Source organism: Ursus maritimus, unplaced genomic scaffold (genome assembly GCF_017311325.1).
Source record: "Ursus maritimus isolate PB19 unplaced genomic scaffold, ASM1731132v1 scaffold_4, whole genome shotgun sequence".
Classification (NCBI taxonomy): domain Eukaryota; kingdom Metazoa; phylum Chordata; class Mammalia; order Carnivora; family Ursidae; genus Ursus; species Ursus maritimus.
Window position 1 is genome coordinate 38,179 of NW_024426552.1, and position 20,124 is coordinate 58,302.

Here is a 20,124-nt window from a genome sequence, read left to right on the forward strand (position 1 = left end):
CGAACATCTTACAGGTCTTGGAATAGGAAAGATTCCTTCAACAGGACACAGCAAGTGCTACCCACAAAGGAAAACAATGTCAAATCGGACAAAATAAAACTTAAGAACTTTACCAAAATACTCTAAAAGAGAGGAAGAACAAGCCACAGAATCGGTGTTCACAGAACAAACCTATGAAGAAGGACTCTGGTGGGTTTCTGTCAAGAACCCCTGCAAAACTGATGAGAAACAGACCACCGCCCACCACGTCCACAGGCCCGCCAGGACGGGCAAAAGGCAAACACGGTGGGGGCTGAGGGCGCACAGCACCTCGCCTCGCACGACCGCGAGGAGGGACGTCTGAAAACGTCGGGCCGCTCCTAGTGAAGCTGGACTCTGGGTGTGCACCCACCATGGCAGCCGCACGTGGGGAGCAGCCCAGCTGTCCCCCCCGGGGGAAGACGACGCGAGCTGGGCTACACCGGCCGGCGGGATACTGCACACAGCCCACGGTCGGGTCTCACACATGCAACGTGAACTGAAGGAGGCTGACGCAAAAGGGACGCTTACCAGGCGGCTTGGACATTAGCTTCCTGCTCAGTCTGCAGGCTGGACGTCCGCTTCCTGGTCCCCAGACGGCCACCTTCTCTGGACTCTCTCCTTGAAGGGCACGGATCCCATCACGGGGGCTCCCCCTCATGGCCTAACCACCTGCCAAAGTCCCCACCTCCTAACAGCGTCACCTTGAGGGGTCGTTTCCAACCTAGGAATTTGGGGAGGACACAAACAGTCTATAGAAAATAGACAATTTATAACTCCACTCCATGTTTCAAACCAGGCAAAAGCAATCTATAGTGTCATAAGCTGGGCATTCCCCGCCCCTGGGAAGTACTGAGTGGACGGGGCACTTGGGGGCCCCCAGGAGGTTGAAGTGTCTCGGCCTGAGTGCTTGTTACACAGATGTCCACTCTGAAATTTCACCCATCTATACACTCATGACTTATGTGGTTTGGGCTATATATTTTATATTTCAATAAAAAGTTAACCAAAAATCAAAACAACACACACAAAAAGCTGTAGACCTGTCCCTCCAGGCATGGAAGTTTCTTCCTATTAGAAGAGAATGGTTACAAAGCAATGTGCAGAGTGTGACCCCTGCTTATAAACAGAGCGTGTGTGCAGAGAAATGGGATGCACGCCAACATTCATTTATTTAAAAATATTTATTGGACATGTGCTATGTGCCAACACATAATTTATCTGGAAGACATCTCTACAACTGTACTATCCATGCAGAGTCCCGTCACATGCATTGCCAGCTCCAGGTCCCGCACGGCTTCCGCACGGCGAGGGAGGAACCAGGACAGCAAGGACACCATGACACATGACGCGTGAACAGTCACTTTCACAGGAGTACAAGGTTGATGCGTGTGTGTCCTACGAGTTTAGAACTAGACCTAGCTAGGGACACTGTGCCACCAACTGACCACAGGCTAGCACTGTGGACACCACTGGTGGACACCTGGAAACACAGCCTACTTCTAGAGGATGGACACAGGCAGTGACGGTGGTGAGGGAGTTCCCGCCGAGCCCAGCGCAGTCATCAGAGGACGACCCAGACCACGGCCCCAAGCCCACGGACGCAGGTGCTCCCGCCCGCCGGGCAGAGAGAACGTGGGCTCCCATCCCAGTGCGCCTTCATTCACTCAGGTTCATTCCTGCAGTATCTGCACACTGCTTCCCACAGAGCTTCAAGTGTCATCTCCAGATGGGAAAGACTTTTTCTCCACCCTGAAAAGACAGACAAAATGAAGCGATCAAATCAGAAATCACTTCAGTATGATTAACACGCAGTATTTCCTAATAATTTAATATCGCACAAAAGAACATTTAGGGGCAAAAATGTTTTAAATGACAAACATTAAAACTTTCAACATAAAATCAGCATAAAACAAAGTATAAAAGAGGTATTAAAACATAAAGAGAAGCCATCTGATTTTCTTTTCTGTCCTACACTAACCCTGAGAATCCCTCACCCAGCAGCCTCTGTGGGACACAATACCGCAGGCCCCACCTGGCCAGAGTTCACCACGGGTGGGACGGCTCCTCGGCCCTCACACCACTGCCACGGTCCGGAGGTGACTCACAGCACATGCCTACATCACGCACCACGTGCAGTGGGTCGGCCCCCAGGCCCGGCTCCCCACCGGGGCCTCCCGCACACAGAAAGGGTGGACCGTGGCTGGGCTGGGCCTCTGCCCTCACACACTCACCTTCTTGCCCCTCCCCCCCCGTTTCCTGTTCTGCAAGATACAGCATCCACTTCCCATCAGGAGGGTCAGAAAAATAACGCAGCAGACGAGGCCGTGTGGTCTGGCCACTGTGATCACCCCAGACCCGTCTCCCAGGACCAGCGCCCCAGCACCTGACTTCACAGCTAAGTAGCTTACTTTCTGCGACGTGGGGTCTTGTGTGGAAGTGACAGACCAGCTCAGCGCCACGGACATGTGCCTCCTCCACACGGGGTTTCTCTGCAACACGACCGAGCCTGTGACCACATCTCCCGTGAGGACGGAGACAGGCTCGTCCATCATGAACAACACCTGCTTCCAGTGGGTGGTGCTGCAAGACACGGGGCACGGGGTCACCTCTCTGGAGCCGGACCCTTCAGGCTTACCTGCAGGACAGACACACCCCAGCCCTACGACCCGGACGGCCTCTGTGGGTTCCAGGGACTGAGTTACAACCCAGGGCGGACACAGCTCCTGCATGCTACCCAGATTCCGGGAGGGCGAGGGCAGCTGGCGCTGGTGGCTCAGAGGACACGTGGCCGGGCACAGGGTCCCTTGCACCCTGGCACAGCGGGCATCTACCCAAAGTCCCCTGCTCGGTCTCTAAGCTGCCAATGCCTACGTTCTAGTTTCCACAGCCCAAAAGAGTCACTATTCCCGTGAGGGTCAGCTGGCAGATGAGCACAACACTTGTAACATTCGGGAGAAATGGTCACACTTTAGCCTCCACCAGCTCTGACAGCATGGCACGACCACCCCCGCCTCCTCTGCCCGACACCTGGCACGCACCTCACAGTCACAGTCACCAGCTCACATCCCTCCTGCCTCAACCACTGTGAGTCTCTCTCGGCCTTCACAGAGTGCATGTCCCGCATCTGCACCCTGCCTGCCCCACAGCACCTGTGTGGGGACGCACTGGCGGACCACCCAGGCACAGGACTGTCCACTGCGTTTCCAGTGCTCCTACCCCCATCTGGTGACAGCTCGCATCTGTGCTGGAGGGATCTGGAAGGAAGGCTGGCCGGAGCCCCAGCCCTGCCACCTCCACAGGAGGCTCCGGGCACCCAGCCCTTCGGCTCTGCTCCCACTTTACAGAAGGACATCTGGGTCCTTCCGGGCCCACCGCCACAGCCAGCATTTAACCCAGACGTTGCTGCAACCCTCCCCGGTCCAGGGTAGTTACTGAGCAGGACACCAAGTCCCCGGAGGAAGGCAGCGTTTCCACAGGGCTGCTGTGTCCAGCACCGAAGCAGACCACGTCAGCTTCCCAGCATGCCCAAGCAAGTGTGCAGCATCAAAATGTTACCGCAGAAAAATGCGTCTCAAGGGCGCCTGGGTGGCTCAGTCAGTGAAGCCTCTGCCTTTGGCTCAAGTCAGTGACCCTGGGGTCCTGGGATCGAGCCCCGCATCGGGCTCCCTGCTCAGTGGGGAGTCTGCGTCTCCCTCTCCCTCTGCCCACCGCTCCCCCTTCTCATGCTCTGTTGCTTGCTCTCTGTCAAATAAATAAATAAAATCTTTTTTTTTTTTTAATTTGTCTCCACAAGCACTGACCTTGCCCCAGAACATCCGAGTTAAAAGCCCCTAGAGTTCTGTGGACTGTGTTTGTAGGAGACCATGGGAAGCTAAAGGAGCATCCAGGGCACCTGGGGAAGCCCGAGTCTGCTCCTCCGGTTCACACAGGGGTCAGAGGGCAGCCCAGGGAAGCCCAGTGCAGGGGCAAGTGGGGCATGGCCCTAGACTTGCCTTCCCCCTGCCCACACACCCTGCTCCACGCCCAGGGCAGCCTGGTCTGCAGAGTCTAGGTCATGACCCAGGATTGCTAGATCTCTGCGGCACTGCTTTCATGCTGACGACGCAAAGGCAGGCCACCGGCGTCAGCTCCTCCTGGGGCGGCTGCACGGAGCCCTGCGGGAGGCACACACTCACGGGTGCAACGGGCCTGTGCTCAGCACCAGCTGGGGCTCGTCCTCCTCCAGGCTCTGAAAGCGGACGCTGAACCAGGCTGTAAATCCATGCAGAGTGCCGGCTTTCCTGATCTCAAAGTGCAGCTCGCCTTTCATTGTCTGTTCAAGCCAATGAGAAGAGAGGGACAGGGTTTCCGTAAGCACGAGACAACAGGCTACAAGGACCTCCCGGCGCCCCACCTCCCAGATCCCACCACCCTGCACTGCATTCAGCAGCGCTACCATCTAGTTCAGTAAATACGAATGTAACTTGCTAGTTCACTTGAACACGTCAAACACCGTATAGAATTTCCTTCTCTGGAAGTATGAAAACTGGCACCATACATTCAAATGCTGCAGATAACCAGAAAAGGTTTCAAGCAATTTGGGCCTCGTTTGCCCAAATTTGAGTGGAATACTGTTTCTTCTCAATGCTTTGCATAAATAAAGTTTCCAGCTGGGTCTTTATTCTGCAAAACTAAGTACAGAGTCCAGCGTTCAGTTCCCACGTTGTTCTGCCCATCTGAGCCCCGGGAGGGGCTTCCAATGACCCCCACGCTCTCCCCTCCTGAGCCTCCCCCGCACACCCTTAAAATGAGATCCTCCCGAATCCACAGGCGCCACCTCGTGGCAACAGGGGGTAAGTAAACGTAAGAATTAAGAAATTTGTCATCAACAGTAGCAAAAAAATACTTAATTCAAAGTCCCTGAAGAAACTGGATATAATTTATTAGAATCTGAAGATGCTGAAGATATTAAACATAATCTAAGAAGCACTGAGGATGTTATAGAGGTCAACGATAAAGAAAGTACTGTAAGAATATAAAATACAAAATCAGCATAAAAAGGCAAGACTCTGGGAAAATCGAAGGCAAGGTTCGTAGCGTTCGCACAGAAGTCTCGGTGCGCGCGCTGCTGACTTAGTGTGAGAGGGAAGCACCCATCTTCTCTCACCTCTAGGTCAGCAATCTGCACGGTTCTCATGTCCAGCTGTAGTATCGTGCACGGTTCAGAGAGACAGTCTTCTGGTTTCAAAATGTGGTTATACTTGGGCTTCGAAAAAAACTCCTTAATTGCTAAAGATCTAGGGAAAAAGTCAAAGGAACTGCTCAGAGGCGTGCATGAACATCTCGGGCCACACACACACACACACGACCACAGCGCTCGCTTTCTCCCGCCAGCATCAGCAGGAATTCCACGGCCTGCAGCACCAGGGCACCAAGGCAGGGCTGGAGGTCCCTACAGGCGGCCTGGCGAGTGTGAGGGTGGGGCGAGCGCCTCCCGCCTCTTCATGGGGCCTGAACACTCGGAAACCAATCTTTCCCACACAGGCAGTGCCCAGACCCATGCCGCGGCCCTCCTCCTGACGTGTGGCCAGAAGGTGCGTGGAGCCCAGTGCTGCTCGCTCGCCTGACTTCACCTCATCACGTGGACACGTCATCATCTCACAGCATAAGAAGGGTGAGTACAGAACAGGAAGATTGGCACAGGAAATTAAAGATTCTCCTGTTCTAGATGATTCTGTAAGAAATGTGGTGAACCAACAGGCCTGCAGACGCCCACCGGCGCCCAACTCTCAGGAGTCCCTGCCCTGCGTCAGTCCAGCCCAGACACAGGCGCTGAGCCCCTGCGTGGTCATCTCCTTGTCACCACGTCTGACCTCCACCCGTCCCACTGCTGAACGCTGTGCTTGCCCAAAGTCACCTACCATTTACCGCAGAAATGCTTCAAAAATTAAGCAGAGAAGTAACTTCTGAAAGAGCAATTATAAGTCAACATTTTAAATAAAGATGCCTCAATATGGGCATATTTTTAATATTTTTCTGATAAAAATAGTGACACACGTATAAGGAACTGGGAAGATATGAAGGTTCAGAGAAAACACGTGAATCTCCCGTGCTCTTGCCTCAGCACCGATACAGTCCTCTTCTCCCCCGGAGATACATTTATGTATTTTCTATGCAAAGTGAAGCCATTCTGTAACGCGCTCTGTGTCCTACCGGTTTCACCGTCTCTTCATCCACAGGATGGATACACAGCAACCCAGCCACGTTCCTGTGGAACGTTCCCCGCGTTGTGCATGCAGGGCTGACGGGGATGGGGGTGGACGCCGGACGCCAGCCAGCAGGCCCCCTGCACCCACAGCTCTGGGTGCACGGGCTCGTCTCCCCCATCCCCCTGCAGCTCGCCAACTGCTGCTCTAACTTAGCCCTGCTCACCTAGTGGCATGGATGGCATCCGCTTTAATTTGCATTTCGATCACTAACGATGTTGCAATTTCTTTCAAATATTTATTGATTTTATTTAGGGTTTGTGACTTGCCGATTCCTGCGACTTGGCCATAATTTCACGGGACGTTCGTCTTTTTCTGACTCTAGGATCTGTCAGCTAGCAACTTTCTCTAAGTAGTCGCTGCTTTTTAAACTGTATTTATGCTGCTGGTGCACAGACGCTGTCGATTTTTAGACTGAGTCCAGGGCTGCCATCTTTCTCTCTGCTGACCCCCTCTCCGTATCAAGCCTGAAGTGGAGGCCCCAAGATTGCTGTGGTTGATGCAGATGTTTCAACACAAAACTCTTAAATCCACGTGAAATTAAATTTCCACATACAGTAGGAGAGAAGGCAAGAGTTTCAAGGGCCCATCAACGGCCCAGAACACTTTGCCACCTGTGCCCCTCACGCCCCCACCTCTCCCACGCGTTCGCTGTGTGCCCACCTGTGCTGCTCTGTCCTTTCTTGTCTCAGGACCACTCTGCCTGCACCACTGTGCCCCCAGCTCCAACGTTACACCTGGGCACATGAGAACCTCCTCGCTGCTCTACTTCAAACCCTCCCAGCCCTTCCTGCCCGTTTTCCCCTATGTGAACGACAGAACGGCTCTGCCAGGGACCTCTCCTCTCCATTCCCTTTGGGTTAGGGTTGAGAGGGCAGTGATTCAACATGTTAACTGGGGAGGATTCCTTACCTTTGCGCTATTTCTTTTTTTGAATTGTTTAATAAAATCCAAAAAGGCCCAGAGCCCCCCATCGTGCTGCCAGTTTCCCACCTTCTGCATCCAGCAGGCGTCCAGGCTCGCCTGGCCTCACTGCATGCGTGAGGCTTCCTGCATGTCCTGACCAGTGGGCCCTCCCCTACTTCCCAGGGGGCTGACACTGGGCCTCAAACAACCACGGCACGCTAGCTTCTGTCACCATCGTCTCAGAAGAGGCAACGCTGGAAATGTGACGGCCTTATCAGCCAATCATTCTGAGTCAACCTGAAGTCCAGCTGTGCGTGCGCGTCCGTGTGTTAAAGTGAGGAAAGCAACTATTCTGGAGCATGGCTTCCTTTGCAACCGCCAGGACCGATTCACAAATACACTTTCTGGTCCTTTAAAAACGAAGAGCTCTTAGTAGGAACATATATTTGTGTGTCAACAGACCACATATTTATAAAGGCCTTGTTTTTAACCATGACCACATTTTTCCCATTATATTTGAGAACTTGGATTGCAAAAGACTTGACAATCCCCATCACATCTGTTACCAGTTTAAAGCATCAGAGTCAAGCTGCGAAGTTTAGGCCGGTGAGTGAACTCAGACCAGCGTCACGGCAGGCTCTACGACAGAGCTGTCATTCTGTGTCTAGAAAGCCGGGGCGCACAGCCCGGCGGCCAGGAACGCGCCGGCCCCGCCCCGCCGCACTCACTTGAGGGCGCTGAGGTTGAACTCGTAGGCGTTGTCCCAGAAGAGCACCTTGCTGCGGTAGTCTCTGTCAGCACTGCAGGGCACGAGGTGCAAAGCTGCCGTGGTCGGCCAGATGACCCCGTCCTCCTTCAGCCACACGTCCCGGGCGTACAGGATCGACTCAATCATGAACTCAAACTGCGCAGGAGGGAGACACACAGGGGACGTGGTGACTGAGACCGTGTCTGTGAGTCTGGGGGGACTTACCTTGTACCCACACGGGTGGTGTCGCTGATTCCGACCACAGCCTGGGAGGACTCACACCAGTTCCCATCAGACGGAGTTCACAACGGGGCCCGGCCCACAGTCAAGAGATCTTCCCTCTCGCCATCTCCCTCAGCCCCAGGTCAGCTGCTACTTCCCCTTTTGAAGAGCCCCGAAGGGCTGCAGAGTTTTCACTGTCAAACTATAAATTTGGCCTGGGGTATTCTCAGAATTTTCATAACCCTGTCATGGAAGTTGACTGAAATCACTTCTTAAAAACATGAAACATTAAAGCAGGTGTGCCATGGAGGTTCATAGGTACCTAACTCCTAAGAGCAGCCTAACGCCACCTCACACCTCTCAGAACACATGGACAGGTGGCACGTGATGCCTGAGACGGGGAACGGGGGGTGTTAGCAGCCCCAAGAAGCCAGCCCTTGTGTCTGAACAAGAGAGTGCAGGGAGTGTGCAGGCAAGGCCAGAGGCACTTCATCCTGCAGCTGAGGGCAACCCCAGAGGGTTTTCTCCTGAGTAACTTCAGGCAGTTTTTACTGTAGAAGTGCTACAGGCTCAGTGTGGAAGGAAACTCAGAAAAGCACAAACAAACATAGAAGTCATGAGTAAACCAGCGCCCGAAAGGAAACACTGGTTGCTTGGCAGTTTATCCTCAAGGACTTTTCTTGACACATACATGCACACATGTGAAAATCATACACAGGTAATTTTTAAGCTTATGTTGTTAAATTATCAACAGTAAATCAGTTAGTCTACAAATTTTAACACTCGTACGGATCTGTGCAACCACAACCAGGATACAGAACAGCTCCGTTACCCCAAACGGTCCTTGTGATATCCTTTATGGTCCCCTCCTCCCACCACCTCCAACCTCTGGAAATCACCAAGTGGCCTCCGTGTGGCTTTGTCTTTTGGAGAATGTCCTACAAGTGGAATCACAGAGTACACATTTTTAAGACTGGCTTCTTCCACTCATGATACCAACTTTTTCATATGCTAACAGGTCCTGTCCTACTCTTTCTATCCTGTTCTGTTTGTCCTTCCTTGTTACAATGTCACGCTGTTGTAACGACACCACGTAACCGCAGCGATGCTGGTGTGGTGTGTCTGGGCTCTGCCCGTGATGTCTGTGCGTCAGTAGTTCACTCTTTCTTGCCCAGCGCTATTCCATGGTGTGGGCGTGCCACAGGTGCGCATCCGATCACCTGCTGAAGGACACCTGGGTCGTTTCCAGCTCTTGGGCAATTATAACTGAGCCAGTATAAACATTCACGCACAGGCTTCTGCGAGAACACAGCCTGTGTCTCTCCGCGTCCATACTCGGAAGTGCAATTACTGGGTCGTGCAGTAAGTGTACCTATAACCTTATCCGGAACTGGCCAAGGGTTTTCCAGAGTGGCTGGGTGGTTACCAGGAGTTTTAGCTGCCCACAGCACTGGGTACTACTAAAATTTTAGCCATTTCAGTAAGTGGGTAGTGATACCTCATGACAGTTTTAGTTTGTATCTCCCTGATGACTAAGAATGTTTAATGCCTTTTCACATGCTTATTTCTAATCCATCTACAGAGTCTGGTAAAGTCTCTGTTCAAGTCTTTTGCCCATTTTTCATTTAGGTTGCTTACCTTCTTCCTGCTGAATTTTGAGAGTTCTTTGTATATTCAGGGTACACATGAGACATGTGATTTGCAAATATTTTCTCCCAATCTTTCCATGTCTTTTCATTTTCTTTTACAGAGCAGACATTTTTAATTTTGATGAAGTCTGGCATATCAACTTTTTCTTTAATGGATCATGCTTTAAGAATCAACTAAAAACTCTATGCCTAACCCATGAAGATTTTCTCCCAAGATTTCTTCTGAAAGTTTTATAATTTTATAGTCCTATGCTATTAGATGTAGAATCAATTCTGAATTAACATTTTGGTAAAAGGTATGAAGCTTTAAAAAGAAGGTTTTTTTTCTTTTTTTTTTGCATATGGATAGCCAATTAACTGTGCTAATATCTTCTAATGAAAAGACTATTACACTGATTTTGCTCCCCTGTTAAAAATCAGTTGACCAGGGGCGCCTGGGTGGCACAGTGGTTAAGCGCCTGCCTTCGGCTCAGGGAGTGATCCCGGCGTTATGGGATCGAGCCCCACATCAGGCTCCTCCGCTATGAGCCTGCTTCTTCCTCTCCCGCTCCCCCCTGCTTGTGTTCCCTCTCTCGCTGGCTGTCTCTATCTCTGTCGAATAAATAAATAAAATCTTTAAAAAAAAAAAAAAAATCAGTTGACCATATTTTTAGGAATCTACTTCTCTAGTTTATTCCATTGACTTATGTGTCTATTCTGTCACCAATACCATACTGTCTTGACTGCTACAGCTTTATGCTAAGTTTTAAAGTCAGGCCTGTAATTCTTCCAATTTTATTCTTCTCTTAAAAATTGTATCAGCTGGGGCGCCTGGGTGGCTCAGTCGGTGTCTGCCTTCATCATGGGTCATGATCCCAGGGTCCTGGAATCGAGCCCCCATCGGGGTCCTTACTCACTGGGGAGTCTGTTGTCCTTCTCACTCTGCCCCTCCCCCCGCTTGTGCTCACTCACTGTCTCTCAAATAAATCTTTTTAAAAAATTGTATCAACTATTCTAGTTTCTTTACTTTCCACATAAATTTTACAATGAGCTTGTCTATATTGACAAAAAAGTCCTGCTCAGACTGTCTGGAACTGTTGTAGCTACAGATCGGTCTGGGAAGAGACACCTTTACTAGCCTGCCTTCCACCCCTTGAACACCATGTCTCTCCACTTATTTGGACGTTTTCTGTGACTTCTTTCAACAGCAACTTACAGTTTTTGGCCTACAAAACTTGTACATGTCTTGTAACCTTTCTAAGTATTCCATGTTTGGGGGGTTACTGCAAAAGCTACGACACACTGTTCGTATATAAAAATATGACTGCCCCAAAACATAAAAAAATAAATTAAAACAATATGACTGCCTTTTGATTGCATTCTGTGACCTTCTTAAATGTGCCTTTCAGTTCAAGGAACTTTCTTGGAGATTCCTTGGAAATTTCTACAAAGATAATCATGTGGTCTGAGAACAGGGACGGTTTATTTCCGTGTTCTCAACCTTTTCTTTCTTTGGTTCTTGCACTGGTTGGGATTTCCAGTGCAATGCCGAGCAGGAATTTCGGAGCAGTCATCCCACCTCCTCCTCCTCTTCTTTCACCGTTAAGCGGCTACATGTGTCTTATAGATGCCCTTTATCAGGTTGAGCAAATTCCTTTATTTTGTTTGTTTTTTTTTAATCTTTTTTTTTTGTTTTTTGTTTTTTTTTTTAATTTTTTATTATGTTATGTTAGTCACCACACAGTAAATTCCTTTCTATTAGAAGTTTGAGAATTACAAACTGAAGCTGAATTTTCCAGCCCAGCATACCAGAAGCACAGAGGTTGCCATTCTGCCCTAACAAGTAAAAAGCAAATGAAAAATCAACAACTCTTCCTAGAGATGTAAGAGCTATTCGGTCACAGAGCAATCTGCTCCCTCCAACATTCGAGAACCCAGCAGGCTTACACAGAGTCACCAGTTACTGCAGCAGAACCCTCCCCTGGAACCATGTGAAGCCTGACCGATGAGCTGCTGGAGGCTCAGCAGGGACAACTCTGAGTGTCACAAACGCCAGGCGGGCTCAGTCACACGGGGACCCCACATGTCTGTGAGTGTTCCCTCCTGGACCGTCACCAGCTTCCCACAGCAAATGCCAGAGAAAAATCCCCTCGTGCTTCTCACAGGGCAGAGGGAAAGAAACCATTCTGAAATCTGCCAGAGCATTCTGTTCTTCTGAACAGGGTCTGGCGTCTGGAGAAACTAGTTCCTCAGAACCTAACCCAAGTGAGCTGGGAAGAGCGAAACGCTCAACTCCAGACCCCTCTAGCCACCCGTCCCACCTAAAAGGGGGGAAAGAAACGGAGAAAGACTTGTGAGGCTCCCAGTCTAGAGGCACAGTTCACTGAAGGACTGAGACCTAATCATGGGACGCTAGGATGCTTCCACATCCCCCACACCTCACCACCACATTACTAAAAGCCTATTCGCAGCAGTTCCTTTGCCCAGGACATCACACAAGGCTACCAGTAAAAAAATTATGAGGCGAATAACACAGTCTGAAGACACAAAACAAGCATCAGAACCAAACTCAGATATGGTAGAGATGCTGGAATTATCAGGCTGGGAATTGAACACCGCTACGATTAATACGCTAAGGGTTCTAGCGGGTAACACAGACAGCACGCCAGAACAGACGGGCAGCGCAAACAGAGAAATCGAAATCCTAAGACAGAAAGAAATGCTCAAGATAAAAAATACTGTAACGGAAATGAAGAATGTCTTCGATGGGCTTATTAGTAGACAGGGCATGTCTGAGGAAAGAATCTCTGAGCTTGAAGCTGGAAACCAGTAACCTCCAAAACTGAAAAGCGAAGAAAACAAAGGCTGAAAAAACAGAACAAAATATACAAGGTCTGTAAGACAACTCCAAAAGGTGTAACATACACAAAATGAGAATACCAGAAGGAGAAAAAGAGAAAGGAACAGAAGAAATATTTGAAGTAATAATGACTGAGAACTTTACCAAATTAATGTCAGACACCAACCCACAGATCCAGGAAGCTCAGATTACGCCAAGCAGGATAAATGCTTAAAAACAGTATACCTCGGGGTGCCTGGGTGTCTTGGTCAGTTAAGCATACGACTCTGGATTTCGGCTCAGCTCATGATCTCAAGGTCGTTAGATCAAGCCCTGTGTTGGGCTCTGTGCTGGGCATGGAGCCTGCTTGGGATTCTCTCTCTCGCTCTCCCCCTCCTCCTTCCCACCTCAGTAAAAACTAACACACACACACACACACACACACACACACACAGAGTATACCTGGGCATACCACTTTCAAACTACAGAAACTCAAAGATAAAGAAACAATCCTTAAGGAAGGCAGAGAAAAAACTCTCTCCCTACAGTTATAAAGACAAAATTACATCTGACTTCCCCTCAGAAACCATGGAAGAAAAGAGCAGAGTGAAAAATTACAAGTATTGAGAGAAAAAAAACCCTACCAATCTAGAATTCCTTTAAAAGGGAAAGAGAAGGGGAGCCTGGGTGGCTCAGTCAGTCAAGGACCTGACTTCAGCTCAGGTCACGATCCCATGGTTCTGAGATCGAGCCCCACATCGGGCTCCAGGCCCTTGTCAGGCTCCCTGCTCAGTGGGGAGTCTGCTTCTCCTTCTCCCTCTGCTCCTTCCCCCACTCGTGCTCTCTCTCGCTAATAAATATTTTTTTAAAAAGTGAAAAAGAAATAGACTTTCTCAGATAAAGAGAAATTGAGGGACTTTGTTGCCAGTAGACCTGCCTTGCAAGAAATGTTAAATAGAAGTTCTTTAGAGAGAAAGACATGACACAGATCAGAAACTTAGATCTATATAGAGAAAAGCACTGAAGAAGGAACAAGTGAAGTTAAAATTAAAACATATTTTTCTTATTCTTAATTGATCTAACAATTTGTTCAAAATAATAGCAACACAGTATTTGACCACGTATGCTCATGTGTGTGTATGTATGTAGACGTATGCTTATATATAAGTGAAATGAACGACAAGGACCACACAAGGGACGGGAGGGAGGAATCAGGGTTATTTTGTCATGAGGAGCACCACCCACAAAGCGGTGTAGTGTTACGTGAAGGTGGACTTAGATCAGCTGTGACTGTGTACTGCAAACTACGTGGCAACCACTTAAAAGGTTAAAAAAATAAAAAAGTATAATTGATATGCTCAGAAAGGAGAGAGAATGGAGTTAGATAAAAAGTCCAGTCAAAACCTCAAAGGACAGAGCACCGAAATACTTAAAGCGAATGTGGAGTAAGAAGAGGGTACGTAGTAACCCACTTTTGACAATGGATAGGTCATCCAGACAAAAAATCATAAGGAAACACTGGATTTACACTGTGTGTTAGAGGCCAGATGGCCTAACAGACATATATACAACATTCCACCCAACAGCAACAGCATACACATTCCTCTGAAGCACACACGGAACATTCCTCAGGACAGATCGCACGTTAAGACAAAAAACAAGTCTTAACAAATATAAGAAGACTGAAATCAGGGCGCCTGGGTGGCTCAGTTGGTAAAGCGTCTGCCTTCGGCTCAGGTCATGATCCCGGGGACTTGGGAGCGAGACCCGCATTGGGGGGTCCCTGCGCAGCGGGCAGTCTACGTCTACCTCTGCCTCTGCCCCTCCCCCCACTCATTCTCTCAATCTCTCTCTCGAATAAACAAATAAAATCTTAAAAAAAAAAGAAGACTGAAATCATATCAAGCATCTTTTCTGACTAAGTGGTATGAAACTAGAAATAAAAAACAAGAAGAAACCTGGAAAATTCACAAATACGTAGAGATTAGACGACATATTCCTGAACAATCATAGTAAAAGAAGAATTCAAAAGAGAAATCAAATAACATCTTGAGACAAATGAAGATGGAGATACAATATACTAAAACATATGGCATGCAGCAAAAGCAGGTCTAACAGGGAAGTTTATAAAAATAAACGCCTACATTAAGGGAAAACAAGATCTCGGGGCACCTGGGAGGCTCGGTCGGTGAAGCGTCTGCCTTCGGCTCAGGTCATGATCCCAGGGTCCTGGGATTGAGTCCCACGTCGGGCTCCCTGCTCATTAGGAAGTCTGCTTCTCCCCCTGCCTCTGCTTCCCCCTCCCCGCCCCCAGCTCTCAACCACTGCTCATGCTCTCTCTCTAATAAATAAATAAAATATTTTAAAACAAGAGAGAGGGAAAAAAACAAAGATCTCAGACAATCTAACTCTGCACCTAAGGACGTACAACAAGAACAAACTAGCCCAAAGTTGGAAGGAAGGAAATAACAGGGACCAGAGTGGAAACACAAGAAACAGAGACTAAAAAGGCAGAGAAAAGACCAATGAAACTAAGAGCTAGCTTTTTTTTTTTAAGATAAACAAATCTTTAGCTAGACTTACCAAGTAAAAAAGGACTGAAATACATCAAATTATAAATGAAAGAAGAGACATTATAATTGGTATTACACCAATACAAAGGACTGTAACATCACATGCCAATAAATCAGACAACCTAGTAGATAAATTCCTAAAACACATAGAACCTCCCAAGACAGAATCATGAAGAGACACAAAATCTGAACAGAACAATTACCAGTAAGGAGACTGAATTAGTAATTGAAAAATTCCCAACAAACAAAAGTTCATAATCAGATGGCTTCACAGGTGAATTCCACCAAATATTTAAAGATCAATAACAAATCTTCTCAAACTCTTCTAAAATATCAAGGAGGATGGAACACTTTCACACTCATTTTACAAGACCAGCATTACCCTGACTCCAAAGCCAGACAAGACACTTTAAGATTATAGGCCAATATCCCTGATGAACATAGATGGAAAAATCCTCAAACAAAAATCAGCAAACTGAATTCAACAGTACATTAAAAGGATCATGGTCTTGATCAAGTGGGATTTATGCCTGGGATGCAAACACAGTTCAACATAGCACATCAACCAATGTGATATAGCACACCAACAAAATGAAGGGTAAAATCATGTAGTCGTCTCAGTGCTGAAAAAGCATCTGACAGAATTCAACTACAGTTCATGATAAACATTCAGAAAACTAAGTATTAGGAGAACATACCCCAACATAATAAAAGCCATATATGTCAAGCCTAGAGCTAACACCATACTCAACAGTGAAAAGCAGAAAGCTTTCCTGTAAGATCAGGTGAAAGACAAGGATACCCACTCTCACCACTTTTATTCAACACAGCACTGAAAAAGTCCTAGCCACAGCAATCAGGCAGGAAAAAGAAATTTAAAAAGCATCCAAATCAGAAGGGAAGAAGTAAAACTGTCTCTATTTGCAGATGACATATTATATATAGAAAATCCTAAAAACTCCACCAAAAAAACCTGTTAAAATAACAAGTTCAGTAAAGTTGCAGAATATGACATTAACATACAAAAATCAGTTGTGTTTTGATACACTAACAATAAACTATCAGAAAGAGAAATTAAGAAAATAATGAAATACCTCAAAATAAATTTAACCAAGGAAGGTAAAAGACAACAAAGAAATTAAAGAAGACACAAACAAATAGAAAGACATCCCCTGCTCATGGATAGGAAGAATTAAAATTGTTTACATGTCCACACTACTCAAAAAGCAATGTACAGATTCAATTCAATCCCTATCAAAATTCCAATGACATTTCTCACAGAAATAGAAAAAGCAATCCAAAGACCCCAAATAAACATACCGATCTTGAGAAAGAAGAACAAAGCTGGAGACACCACATTTCCTGGGTTCAAATTATATTCTAAAGCCATCATAATCAAAACGATATGGTACCGCCATAAAAACAGACACATAGGTCAATGGAACAGAACGGAGCCCAGAAATTACCCCATGCATACACGATCGTTAATTTTCAACAAAGAAGCCAAGAATATACAATGGGGAGAGGAGAACATCTTCAAAATGGTGTTGGGAAAACTGGATTGCTGCATGCCCAAGAGTGAAACTGGACCCCATCTCACAACACACACAAAAATCCACTCAAATGGATTAAAGACTTGAACATAAGACCTAAAACCATAAAATTCTTAGAAGAAAACACAGGGAATAAGCTCCATGACACTGATCTTGCCAATAATTTTTTGGGTTAGACACCAAAAGCAAAGGCAACAAAAGCAAAAATAAACAAGTGGGGCTACAACAAACTAAAAAGTTTCTGCATGGCAAAGGAGACCGTCAACAACAAAAAGATAAACTATGGAATGGGAGAAAATATTTGCAAACCACATATCCAACAAGGGGTGAAAACCCAAAATATACAAGGAACTCATACAACTCAATAGGAGAAAAATTGTTTTAAAGGGACAAAGGGGGGCGCCTGGGTGGCACAGCGGTTAAGCGTCTGCCTTCGGCTCAGGGCATGATCCCGGCGTTATGGGATCGAGCCCCACATCGGGCTCCTCCGCTGGGAGCCTGCTTCTTCCTCTCCCACTCCCCCTGCTTGTGTTCCCTCTCTCGCTGGCTGTCTCTATGTCTGTCGAATAAATAAATAAAATCTTTTAAAAACATAAATAAATAAAAGGACAAAGGGACATTTTTTCCAAAGAAGACATACAATGGGCAACAGACACATGAAAAGGTGGCTCAACCCCACTAATCGTCAGGGAATGCAAATCAAAACCACAGTGAACCATCACATCATACCTGTCATGTCTATTATCAAAAAGAGAAAAGGTGGACGACTGGGTGGTGCAGTCAGCTGAGCGTCTGACTCTCGGTTTCGGCTCAGGTTGTGATCTCAGGGTCGTGGGACCGAGCCCCACGTCGGGCTCCACGCTCAAGCAGGGAGTCTGCTTCTCTCCCTCTCCCTCTGCCCCTCCCCACTATGCTCTCTCTCTCACTCTCTCTAAAATAAATAAATCTTAAAAAAAAAAAAAAGACAAAGGTAACAAATGCTGGCAAGAATATGTAGAAAAGGAGACCCTTAAACATTGTTGGTGGGAACGTAACAGCCACTGTGGAAAACAGTATGGAGGTTCCTCAAGAAATACCATGTGATTTAGCAATCCCACTTCTGGGTTTATATCCAGAGGAAACAAAATACTTATCTCAAAGAGGAATCTGTACTCCCATGTTCACGATAACCAAGACATGAAAACAACCTGAGTGTCCACTGACAAACGAATGGATAAAGAAAACGTGAGACACGTACAGATACAGACCTACAGACAGATAGGTCTCTCTCTGTATCTATGATACACATGTGACACACAGCTGTAGACACAGATAGACACCATGGAAGATTACTCAGCCGTGGGAAAGAAGGAGCTCCTGGCCTCTGCAGTGACATGGATGAAGCTAGAGGGCCTCACGCTAATGAAATAAGCCACACAGACACTGCATCATATCACTTACACGCAAAATCCTAAAAAAAAATTTTAAGCTGAACTCATAGAAACAGAGTAAAAAAGTGGTTACCAGGAGGCTCAGGGATAAGGAAAATAGGGAGACGCTGGTAAAAGGGTACAAACTGTCAATTATAAAATGAGTGAGGTCTGAGTATCGATTATGTACCCTGCTGACTACAGCTGACAACATGGTCGTTGTGAGGTGATGGTGTGTTAACTCAACCAGGCAGGGGTGAGGGGGAAGCTGTCGATAACGTGTACAGACATCAAATCATCATACTGCATACTCTAACATATTATGATTTTGTAATTATACCTCAACGAAAGTGAAGACGGGCAGCAGGTAAAGAGACTACAGATAAAGAAGTGAGCTTCAAGAGAGATTACAACTGAGAAATATTTTTAAAAGTGGTAAATGGTCTAAAAAGTGACAATAACATCAATTTATGAAAATATGAATCTTGTTTACATTATTAAACATGTTCATGTGAGGTTCTAAACCAATGTGCCTCTGAGCATTAAATTAATTTCACCCTTAATTTATGCTCATTAAATTCCCTAACTTTATTTGCTTAAAAAAATAAAACATAAAAAGAGAGCCTGCTTCTTCCTCTCCCACTCCCCCTGCTTGTGTTCCCTCTCTCCCTGGCTGTCTCTCTGTCAAATAAATAAATAAAATCTTTAAAAAAAAAAAAACATAAGAAAAAAAGAGTGTAAGAAAAAAGGAGAAACAAAGAACAGCAAATAGAACACAGTACCAAATATGGTAGATGTATTAATCTGATTATATTAGCAATCACGTTGAACGCCAATGGTCTAAACACACCAATTAAAAGACAGAGATTATCAGAGTGGATCAAAAACTAAGACCCAACTAGGTGCTGTCTACAAGAAATCCACTTTAAACATACTGACACAGGGGCACCTGGCTGGTTCAGTCAGAAGAGCATGCAACTCTTGATCTCAGAGTCATGAGTTCGAGCCCCACAGGGGGTGTAGAGATTAAATAATTTAAAAAAATGTTAAAATAAAATGAATAAATGACTATACTGACACATATAAATCAAAAGTAAATGGATGGAGAAAGATATATGACGCTAACAATAATCAAAAGAAAGGAGTAACTTGTGAATTTCAGACAGAGCGGACTTCAGAGGGAAGAAGTTACCAGAGTTAAAGAGGGGCATAACAGAACGATGAAGGGGTCAATTCTCCAAGAAGACATTACACATGTAACAAGAGAGCATCGCCGTGTGAGGCAAACCCTAAGAGCTACAAGGAGAAAGAGATGAATCAGGCACCCTGTCTCCGAAAAGGGCGGATCCAGCAGGCAGAAAGTCTGCAAGGACACGGGGGAGCTCAACGCCACCATCCATCCTCTGGACATAATGCGCGTCTACAGACCACTTCACCCGACAGCAGAACACGCCCCCTTCTCAAGCTCACAGGGAGCTCTCACCGAGACAGACACATTCTGGGACGTGAAACACATCTTCACGAACTCAAAGAATAGAGATCATACAACGTCTGCTCTCAGACCACAACAGAATTGACCTCGAAATCAGTAACAGAAAGACAGCTGGAAAATCAAAAATACTTGAGAGATTAAAAACTTGCATGGGAGGGAGTTAAGATGGCGGAGGAGTAGGGGACCCCTTTTTCAGCCGGTCCCCTGAGTCGAGCTGGATAGGTACCAGACCACCGTAAATAACCACGGAATCAGCCTGAGACGTAGGATGATGCATCTGGATCTCTACAAATGAACATCTCCAGCGCTGAGTATTGAGGTACGAAGAGGGGAGCTGTAAACCGTGCACAGATATCGGAAGATAAACGGAAGGGGGAGGGAGCTGCCGCGTTTGGGCGCCGGGAAGCGGCAGCCACCTGCACGGGGGAGCGGGCGGACTCAGGGACCGCAACCGCAAGAGAGCAGACTGAGACCGGTGAGCCGGGAGC

General features: G+C 47.0%; 1 protein-coding gene across 1 annotated transcript in view; it reads right to left on the reverse strand.

Moving 5' to 3' along the window:
• Window positions 1-1,183: 1,183 nt before the first annotated feature.
• Window positions 1,184-20,124, reverse strand: part of PRMT2 (protein arginine methyltransferase 2) — a 44,478-nt gene continuing 25,537 nt past the window's right edge. Inside the window, exons 7-11 of the mRNA XM_040621758.1 lie at window positions 7,901-8,076; window positions 5,168-5,297; window positions 4,197-4,333; window positions 2,430-2,601; window positions 1,184-1,770 (exon numbers count right to left, since the gene is read on the reverse strand). Of these exons, the coding sequence (XP_040477692.1) occupies window positions 1,738-1,770; window positions 2,430-2,601; window positions 4,197-4,333; window positions 5,168-5,297; window positions 7,901-8,076 (648 nt within the window). The 3' untranslated portion in view covers window positions 1,184-1,737. The remainder of the gene's footprint in view (window positions 1,771-2,429; window positions 2,602-4,196; window positions 4,334-5,167; window positions 5,298-7,900; window positions 8,077-20,124) is intronic.